The sequence below is a fragment of the Ursus maritimus genome, unplaced genomic scaffold (genome assembly GCF_017311325.1).
Source record: "Ursus maritimus isolate PB19 unplaced genomic scaffold, ASM1731132v1 scaffold_28, whole genome shotgun sequence".
Lineage (NCBI taxonomy): Eukaryota > Metazoa > Chordata > Mammalia > Carnivora > Ursidae > Ursus > Ursus maritimus.
Genome location: NW_024425341.1, coordinates 23581086 through 23592342, shown reverse-complemented (window position 1 = coordinate 23592342; position 11257 = coordinate 23581086). Strand labels below are relative to the sequence as shown.

Below are 11257 nucleotides of genomic sequence, written 5' to 3'. Positions count from 1 at the left end.
ACACACACACACACACACATCTGTATGCACACACACATATATACCCATAGATAGCAAATATTTACATTTGTATTTAGTCTTTTTAAAAAGATATTTTATTTATTCATTTGAGAGAGTGAGTGAGTGAGCAAGAGCAGGAGCAGGGGGGAGGATCAGAGGGAGAGGGAGAAGCTGACTCCCTGCTGAGCAAGGCGCCCAATGCAAGGCTCCATCCCAGGATCCCAGGATTATGACCTGAGCCAAAGGCAGATGCTTGACTGAGCCACCCGGGAGCCCCTGTATTTAGTCTTATAGGAAGTTTTATTTTTCAAATCTTTTTCCCTTATATCATTCAATTGCCAGGAAGTTGGAGACATATAAACAATATAGAGATTCTCCAGGAAAATAAGAAATTTGAAAGCCGAAGTCTCATGTGAGTTAAGGTACTCCATTTCTTCCTTGGCTTTCCCCAAGACACATCAACACAACCTTAGGAGCTAATGTTTATCCCAAAGTTAATCCTCTACTTCAGAATTAAGGCCGTTGTAAGAGTGAGCTAGAGCAAATGCCAGCACATTCACCTAAGATGTTTATAAAATATTTCATTATTACCCTTGTGCTAAATGGATACTGACCTTGAATGTTTCTGAATTCCTTGTGAGCTTTTGGAGATTAAGAAATTTCTCTAACTTCTCTACTATGGTGTGCAATTTGAACAATTTGGCATTGTCAGATAGCATTTAATTCACTATGTTTAAAAACAGAGATATGCCAAATAGACTAAAGAAGTTTCCAGATTCCTGTGAAGATTTTCAGGGATGACAGAGTACTGGGGCAATCTCCCTCATACACAAAGTGCACTTGAATAATAATACCTGTTGAGTACCTGCGTGGCAGGCACTATTTTAGTCACTGAGGAGGCAGAGATGACTAAGACACCTTTCTGGCACAGGAGAAGCATGAGTCAGATGAGGAAAATGGACATGTGAACAATAATGAAGATTCATTGCCATTAAGTCTAATGGAAAGATGTGTACGATTCTTTAGAAGTGAGGCATGGAGAACATTTTTTTTGTGGGGGAGGGAAATGGAGGAGGTTGTTTTTGAAACAAGAAAGGATTACATAGGATAAAAAACTCTATGGATTCTAGCAAGAATATGTAAATTTTGAAAAAAAAAAGAATGTGTAAATTTCATTTATTTGCTTCATCTTCAAATGATAAAATTTCTGAATGCCTTCAACTGACTGGTTATTTTATATGCTAATGGAAGTCAGCACCTGTCTTTATTAGACCACCGTAGCCATGGGGACACATCACAACCACTGAGAGGGCTAACAATTACTCTAACCAAGCCATGCTCTGGAGAACTTCCTTGAGCCAAATGAAAGAAGCCAACGATGGACAGGCAGGGGGAGTCGGTACAAAAGATGGAGTCAGCTGGTTGGTGCAATTTGTGCCCTAAAATTCCCCATGAGTTCAGACTGAAGCTCATCACCACTTAAAACCAGCTTGCATCTTTGCTCGTTTTTCACTCTGGCCCTACCCTGCTACCTCCATTCTCCTTCTCCAAAGTGCATATTTAAAAAAAATAATTAAAAAATTAACTTGGAAAAGAAACCGCCTCATCTCAGGCTCTGCTTCAACGGAACTTGAACTAAAACATGAGCTCCTTAACTATACTCAAACTTTGTATCTTTAACCTGTAAATGATACAACTTTCTATCTACTTCAAACAGGACAGACACTGCTAGGAAATCAAAAGCATTTTGTTACATTTTCATAGAAAAAGAATAGATAGATAGATAGATAGATAGATAGATAGATAGATAGATAGATAGATGTAGATATATAATCATACCAACTTCATGATAGCCAGCCTATAGACTATTCTATTCTTTCTCTAGCCTTTTAAAAATTACTATTTCTACTTGTCTTTTTCACTCATATGTGGAATTTAAGGGAAAAAGAAAAAAAGAGACAAAAAAACCAGACTCTTAAATACAGAGAACTCCTGATTACCAGCAGGGAGAGGATGGTGAGGAGTGAAATAGGGGATTAAGAGTACACTCATCTTGATGGGCACTGAGAAATGTATCAAATTGTTGAAACACTATATTGTATACTTGAAACTAATATAACACTGTGTTAGTTATACATCAATAAAAAATTAAAATTAAATAACACTTTAAAAAATGACCATTGCTACTATAATTATACTGAGTAATATTCCTTCTTCTTTAATTGGTGGTATAACTACTTTCTTTTTTTTAAAGATTTATTTATTTATTTGAGAGAGAGAGAGAGATAAAGAGACTGAATGAGCAGGAGGTACAGAGGGAGAGGGAGAGAGAATCTCAAGCAGACTCTGTGCTGAGCCTAGGGCCTATCTTGGGGCTTGATCTCACGACCCTGAGATCATGACCTGAGCTGAGACCAAGAGTCAGATGCTTAATGGACTGAGCCATCCAGGCTCCCCTATAACTACATTTTCAGTTTCAGTTCACTTTACTAGCCAAAACTCTCTACACCTATCTTTATTGTTTTCCTTCTAAAAATGGTGAGATTTTAAGGGAGGAAAACACTTCCCTTACTCCCCTTTATTCTTTATTTTTAAGCTTACTCCCAATATGAAATATACACCTTATAAGTTGGTAAACTTGAACTAATGGAAAGGAATTAAAAAATCCAAAGACATGATATTATTATTATACATATATATATATATATATATATATATATATGTACAATGATAACATAATTATAATTCACTTTTATAATCACCACTATATTAATACTTCCACAACTGGAAAATAGTCTCTAGCTCATCACAATCCTAGTAAGATGAATCATAACATTTTCTGAAATAAATTGCACTGACTACCACTTACATTCATTATTCTAAAAGTTGAATGAAATAATTGTGAGGCTATAGGTAAATTGTTGCCCCATCTGTTTTTTTAAAACATCAACCAAAATGCATTAGAATACGGCAAGGTAATTAATTAAAAACAGAAGAAAAAAATTCTGGAGACAAATTTTGATCATATACAGTTAGAGTTAAATTTTTAGAATTGATTCATATAGTGACAAGCATCACTGTAGAGTATGTGAAAGTTTTCAACACAATATGTTTTAGAGTTTTACAGATAATATACCTGCATAATAATTGAGAAGTTGTATCTTTAATTCAAAAGGACAAAATAGTTAAGCATAACAAATAGAAATTATGTATGTATGTTTGACAATAACACGCTTTTCAAATAACCCATATATGTCCTACCTGAAGTCGGAACCTGCTCTTCTACCATTTTCTGGAATCCCAGGATCCGGACACATGTCAGAAACCAATGCAACACCTCCTTGACTCACTGTAATAGAGAGAAACATTCTTGTAATTTTGGGTAGCTGTTGGGGAAATCATCAGAGAGCAAATTAATGTTCAGCAGGCTTTTTCTTAAATTATGCTGACTCAAAATGTGATTTATTTAGAATTAAGACACTTTAGCTATATTAAAATAAATCTTTATTCTTATGTCTGAAAAACAAAGACTTCTTATCCAGTGAAAGGGTGCCAACATTCTTTAGTCTGAACCATTCTTCTATTGAAGTGGTCAAAATTTAGTTTTAAAAAATGTGTTTGTTCATTAAGGGCAACTTTATGACAGGTTACAACTAATAGCTTAATGGGGAAAAAAGCAGAATGGTGAAAATGTCAAAGTTTATACAGAAGAAATCCTTCATCCACTATCCATGGATCAAGTGAAGAAACAAAGTATTTGTTAATACCTATACAAAAGTCACCTAAAGTAAAACTACCTTTTATGTTTTCAACACTGAACATGGTTATCATTGAGCTAAAAAAAAAAAAAAAAAAGTACTGTTCTTTTATAGACATGCTGCTTTATTTCCTGACTCTGTTCCATGAAGAGCCTTTCCTCCTGTTGGGATGATGTACAATCACAATACAACAGTGATTTTAAAGTAAACACTTGCTCATTGGGTAGGACAACTGCCACTCAAACACCCATCCAACCTTATTTAAGCTGTCTAATCCAAGCAAGGCAATTCCTTCTCTCATTCCAGAAATTTGCTCCACCATGGGCTTGTGACCCAATTCCATTTAGTGAGACATGAGGGGAAGTCTGTAGCCATGCCACTGGGAAGACGTTCCAGGGAGCCAATAGTGACCATCTCTTTTTTGTACTTGGACCTTACTGTGTCTGGATTTTGAATGTGGAAGTTTTGGTACCATTTTGCAATGGTCCAAGGTTGGGAGCAATAGTATGGATGGAATAGAAGATATATAGCAAGAATCAGGAAGCTTGATGTCATAGGAAGCAGAGAATTTATTAATTCAGCAAATTACCCTATCTCAACATCCTGTTGAATAATTCATGTTTCCTACAAGTTAATCCCATTTGAATAGATGATTTTATTATTTGCATATGTATATGCAGATAATACATTTCTATATCTATAATATATAAATAATACTATTATATATGTGTTCGTGTGTATGTGTGTGTATACACACATACATACATTTCCCCACATATATTTTAAATGATTCCATAAGAAAAAAAAAATGTGGGTAGATATTGAAATCCTTAAGCATTTTATTAAAACTATGCATAAAAAAGTGACAATAATTATATCAATATTCAGTTTTCCTTGCTAAGTTAGGATGAATTTGAGATATGGACATAATCCCACATTAACTACAAATCTTACTAGACTATATGAAATAAATGTATTCTTGGGAAGCACTTCATCATTCCAAATTAGTTCATCTATATTTCTTACAGGTTTTAATTGAGATTTTTATATCATCTAAAAATTATTTAGCAGTATGGTATGAGAAATGGATTCAGCTCTAAAACTGTCTTTCATAAACGTTTGCTTTTCTCATGATCATTTAAAAATAATCCAGCACATAAGGCAGCGACACCAATAAGATGATGGAAGAGAAAGCCCAGGCCTTCATTACCCCATGGAAACACCAAATAAAAACTACAGATGGAATTAAATAACTTTGTAGGAGCTCTGGAAACCAGTCAGAGGTTGATAGCAGCCAAATGAATGCCCAGTGAAGAAGAGGCCACGTTACTGATGGTAGGAGAGTTCATGAAAGCTTAACTTACCCTTACCCCATACCTTTCCTTACATGGCACAGTGGCCTCATTCCTGGTACCCTCGCTAAAGACGAAGAAGCAAAGAGAAAGTTGTTTGCAATATTCTGGCCTGTGGAATGCATGAGAGACCTTTTTTTTTCCCCTTGCCTGCCTTGGAGCTCATATGGGGAATGGCAGCCAGAAGCCATGGAAGGCACTGGTGGCCTGCTGCATTTAGGAAGTGCACAGGGACTGCAGCCATGCAGGCACCTGGGGCCAAGAAATTATACGCAGAAGAATATAACAGACTATCTAAGATCCTGAGAAGCTGGAGTGAGGCTTTTTGGGGAAGTAAGATATTTTAAAGCATCTGGATGGGGGGCTGGAAAAGCACACACACAGAGGGACACATTCCCAGACAAGACTGAGAAGAACTTAAGTCTTCATTCTGGGCTAACCTTAAGGGTCAGGGGATCACTAATTTTTAAAGGCCTTCCACAACATTCTGCAAAAACTGGGAAAGATAACTGTTTCTTCCCAATGCAGTTTTTCAAAATGATCGCAAGGCATTCAAAATCCAAAAAATTGAAAAATGTACTCAAGTCAAAGGAATAAAATTAATCTCCAGAAATAGTCCCTGAAGAAACACATGCATCAGATATACTAGACAAAGACTTTAAAACGACTGTCTTAAATATGAATTTGAACAGTGTCTGAACATTTCTTAAATTTGAGGAAAGACATAAGTATACAAATCCTAGGAGCTACGCAAATCCAAGTAGGACAAACTCAAAGCAGCTCACAATGAGACAAAAAACCAACCTGTCAAAAGATAAAGACAAAGAATCTTGAAAGCAGAAAGAGAAAACATCTCATCACCAAGAGACTCCCAATAAAACCATTTGGTTTCTCAGCAGAAAACTAGTAGGACAGGAGGCAGTAAGGGGAAATATTTAAGTGCCGAAAGGAAAAAAAATGCTATTTACAGAGAATTCTATATCCAGCAAAACTTTGTCATAATTTTAGGATCTTATTTGTAATCTTCATGGCAACCATACATAAGACATCTATAGAATATGCACAAAAGGAAATGAGAAGGGAATCCTAATAGGTCAGAAGAAAAATTAACTTCACACAAAGGAAGATCGTAATGGGAGAAACGATAGACAGAAGTGCTTTAAGGCATACAGGAAACAAAATTGGTAAAAATAAGTGCCTTCCAATCAGTACTTTCTTTAAATGTAAATGAAATCAACTCCATGTATGGGTTGAATTGTTTCCCCTCAAATTCCATATGTTGAAGCCCTAACCTCCATCCCTCAGAATGTGACTGCATTTGGTGATAGGGTTTTTGAAGAGGCGATTAAGTTAGAACGAAGTCATTGGGATGTGTCTATTCCAATATGAGTGATGCCCTTGTAAATGGAGGATGAGGACACAGATACAGAGGGAAGACCATGTGAAGACACATGGAAAAGACAACCATCTACAAGTCAAGGAGAGAGCCCTCAGATGAAACTCCCTCCCAAAACCTTGATCTTAACTCCCTGCCTCCAGAATTCTGAGCAAACAATTTCTGTGGTTAAGTCACTCAATTTGTTATGGAAGCTCTAGCAGACTAATGTGCTCCTCAATCAAAAGATGTAGATTGGCAAACGGATACACAACAACAAACCAGGATACAACTATATACCGTCTACAAGAGACTCACTTCACATCCAAGGACATGCAGAGGTTGGAGGTGAAAAGTGGTCAAATTCACAGAGCCAGAATGCAGACTGGTAGTTTCCTAAAGCGTGGGGAGAAAGACCTGGGAAATCATTTAACATGTATAGAGTTTCGGTAGGGAAGATACAATTTTTCTGGAGATGGATGGTGGTGACGGATGGGCAACAATGTGAATGTATTTAAAGCCACAAAACCATATATGAAAAAATGGTTAAAATGGTAAATTTTATGTTATTTGTGTATTACCACTGTGCTGTGTGTATGTGTGTGTATCCCAGCAAGTTATAAATCTGTGGCCTATCAGCAAATCAACTTCTATCAATCTGATAGTTCTAGAGCAGTCCCTGTTTTCTGCATTTTCACTTTTTGGAGTTTCAGTTACCTGGTGTCAACCACGGTCCAAAACCAGATGATCCAAAGCCTAAATCTTTGCCACAATACCTGTAACATTCACCTCAATTCATCTCATCACGTAGGCATTTTATCATCTCACATCATCACCAGAAGAGGAAGGGTGAGTACAGGACAATAAGGTATTTTGAAAGAGAGAGAGACTATATTCACATAGCTTTCATTAGAATGCATTGTTATAATTGGTCTCTTTTATTAGTAGTAATTGTTGTTAGTCTGTTACTGTGCCTAAATTTATAAAATTAAACTTTATCATAGTTGTATATGTTTTGTGCTTATGGGGTTCAGTACCATCCATGGTTTCAGGCATCCACTGGGACTCTGAGAATATATCCCTTATGGAGAGGGGTGGATGGCTGCACTACTTTTATCCCCAGCCCCATGGTTTTATGGTCTATACCATGTGCTAAGGCAGAGTTCTCAATCAGTAGGCAGTGGTCTCCTAATCAGTCCTTAAAGCTTATTTCCCAAAGAGATTTTAGTTTTAATAACCTCAAACCCCAATCCAGAAAATTACTTGTGCCGTGTTTTTTTTGTCATCATCACACAGATGTGTCCCAAATACCCCCAAGCACAATGGTCATTGCTGTGTCACAGGAAAACACCGTCTTCGAGGTAAATGGCCAGCACTGCTTTTATCAGAAGCAGTCTTCTGTAATGTGGCTCTTACTTCACTATTCTACAATAACAAAGTGGTCTAAAACACAGCATAAAGCCTTAGAAAAAGGTCTACTTCTATTTCCCCTTTTTTGTTTTTTCTTCCATGGAATAGTAATAAAAAGAAATGACAGAAATTGGAAGTACCCATCCAAGTCAGACCAAAACACTCTGGGTCTTTTTAAAGATAATGTCAAAGTCGCTTATTTATTCCAGGAAGGTTACTTACTTGGAATTCTGTGAGAGCACAGAATGAATTAGACAAGCCTGAATGGCTTGCAGATGGCAGAAGATAACAGAGAAGTGATGAGAGACTAAATGTAAAATATGGCTGGTTTTCTGAAACAGAGATAGGCTTGTAATGGGCTAATGACAGCAAAGACACGGTGAAAGGCAGGTTATGTACAAGTAAACAATAAGCTCCATAAATCCCAACGACCTACCCCCTCAGCATCATGAGCAATTAATTTCTCTAAAAACTGAAGCTTTAAAGCTGGAAAGAGTCATGGAGCTCAATCTGCTTCAAGCAGGATGTCAGTGCCTCAGAGAAATGTTTTTGAAAGAGAGGAATTCCTCAGTTTAATATCATTTTAACTCCAATTTTGTTGAATTACATCTTTTCAAACCTCATGGGACACATGCCATAGCTACTAATAAATATATTAAACTTTAGTCAAAACCTTGCAGATAAAAGTCAAAACTGGAAATATCCGATGGGTATTAACTAATACTAAAGTAAGATGTAAAACTATGCAAATGGATGAACAGATACAAATTAGACAGCTTGTAAAAGACCTTAACTAATTGTGATTTAAAATGTGTGAATTATATTAATGTATATATATTTAAATGCCTTTTTCAAAGTATCTTGATTCACAATATCAAGATTCCCATGAAGTATGTATAGCAGGAGGAAGATGCTTCTCCCATCACATGATTCTGCTCCTTGAGGACATGCCTTGTGATTGTCAATTAAAATTCAACATTAATTTATTTGCAGCAAACGGTACAGCTAGACCAATGCTATAGAGAAAGAAGCAGCTAATACTAAAGAAGTATAAACAACTACGTCTATGATAAAGGAGATTCTACACAAATCAGTGGAGACAAAAATTACAATTAGTGAAATAATTAGAAATAATTAAAAATAAAACACTAAGAATAATGATTATGATAATGATGATTATTTAAATTTCAACATATACTATCAGCTAGAAACTTCCAAGTGTCATTTACGTATTTTTTTTTAGACTGAATCCATACAACCATTCTATGAGGTGATCGTGGTAAACGTTTGCTAAAGGAAAGGAAACTAGGGCCAGAGTCATGACCCTATTGATTGAAAAATCCAGGTTCCTTTCCCTACATTTGCTGCAATAAACTGATGAGACATTGTATATTCAAGCGCTTTGTACCTTAAAGTGAGGCCTTTAAAAATAATTTTTAAAAAATTCTTAATAAAATTCTATTTATAATGAAAAGACACTAAGTACCAAAAGGTGAAGTAAAAGGTGTTTTCATTTATATTCCCAGTCAAACATACACGTGGGAAGCCATATGCTTCAAGCCATGAGGCTTTAGCTCAAATACCATCTGGTGGCACTTTTCCCACAGTAAAAGGACCAGGCTCAGAGGCTTTCCACATGCGCCCATAAGCCACCTCCAGAGCACTAGAACCATGCTCTGGCTTGAAAATTAAAATCTTCATGGAAGGTGCCATTTTAGGAGTTAAAATTTAGCTTGTATACCTTTGAAATAGATAATCCAAAGAAAGAACCACTGAAAGAAAATCAGACTTTTTAGTGACATTGCTCCTGTGATGTATTATATAATATTTTTTTATTGTTGATACTCATTTCTTTAGAGACCTAAAGATATGTTTCAGCTGGATCAATTCTGAGACTAATTCTAACCGTTTTAAACCTTCTGAGAGGTGACATGTTTTTAGTTGCATAACAATAAAAAATGTTGTTATACAGAAGACATTCTGGTTGAAATTCCTTGGTAGCAATATCTTCACTCTATCAATGACCTTTACATGACAGACACCCCATTCCACGCATATGTGTTTGAGGGGTATCGTAAACTTCAGACTTTCCTGCCATAATCAGTTTGAAATGAGTCAACGCTGACATTTGTTCCTTCCACATTTAATAGACTCGGTATTTCTTTACTGAAATGAAAAACAACCTCTACTTGATACACTTCCTCGTTTTGATTCACAATAAATTTTATCTCATCAAGAATAAAACTTATTCATGTTAGTTCTTCCTGAAAAAACAAACTACTAACTTAATTACATGTTAATCTCCACAACATTGTGCTCTTTTACTAATTTCTTTCATTTAGCTAATAATAGGATTATTCTCGCTTTAACAGAGTATCACATAGGATATTTCCACGTGCCTAACAGAATTTTGGGTAACTTTTCTCTGTGTCTGCTGAAGATTTAGTCTTTACCAGTAGTTGGTTTGATCCCAGAATAGTAAGCAAATATTTACAAAGTTTATGGAAGGAGGCAAAACAAAAATCAGTGACATTTGGATGATGAAGTCTTCTCAATGCAACATTAGAGTTTCAAAGGGAAAGCTTACACAGAAATACGTTCTCAGGGACACACAGTTTTGATCCGTGCTGTTTTGGATCTCAGGTTAGAGGATCTGCAAGGAAATACCTCTCAAGCAACAGAATTTGCAGAACTTGTAACCCCTTGTATGAGCGTCTAGGGTGAGATTTTCCAAATGGTCAATTTAATATCATGCCAGACATTTTGTCTGGACTCTCTTTTCTCATTGCATTAATTTGCCGACTTTTAAAACACTAGTAATGGAATGCCCACTATCACAATTTTTATATCTAAATTTTGCCATGTTCTCTTACTTTCAGTTTTACTGCTTACTCCTAAATCAAACTCTTAGTTTATAGCAATTCATTTTTAAAATATATTTTAGTTTCTGGGTACCTGGGTGGCTCATTCAATTAAGCAACAGACTTCTGATTTCAGTTCAGTTCATGATGTCGGGGTCATGAGATCGAGCCCCATGTCAGGCTCCATACTAAGCATGGAGTCTGCTTGAGATTCTCTCTCTTTCTCCCTCTGCCCCCCCCACCCCACTCTCTCTCTCTCTGTAAACATATAAATACATAGGTGTATTTATATATCTATATATTTTAGCTTCCAATGTAATAAAATATTATATAGTGATAAACATATCATCGAGGAACTTTCAAAATTTTTAATTGTTCTCTACTGCACAACAAATAAGGACAATCTGGCTGTCCTTGAAAACCTTCTGTCCTTCCAGCATTATTCTAACTATTACCTATGGGGATCATGTGGTCCAGGTAATTTTAAATACTCCAAATCCT

General features: G+C 36.0%; 1 protein-coding gene across 1 annotated transcript in view; it reads right to left on the bottom strand.

Annotated features, from left to right (window-relative positions):
* Positions 1-11257, bottom strand: part of CSMD1 (CUB and Sushi multiple domains 1) — a 1580412-nt gene that overhangs the window by 569274 nt on the left and 999881 nt on the right. Inside the window, exon 8 of the mRNA XM_040643176.1 lies at positions 3262-3349. Coding sequence (XP_040499110.1) covers positions 3262-3349 — 88 coding nt within the window. The remainder of the gene's footprint in view (positions 1-3261; positions 3350-11257) is intronic.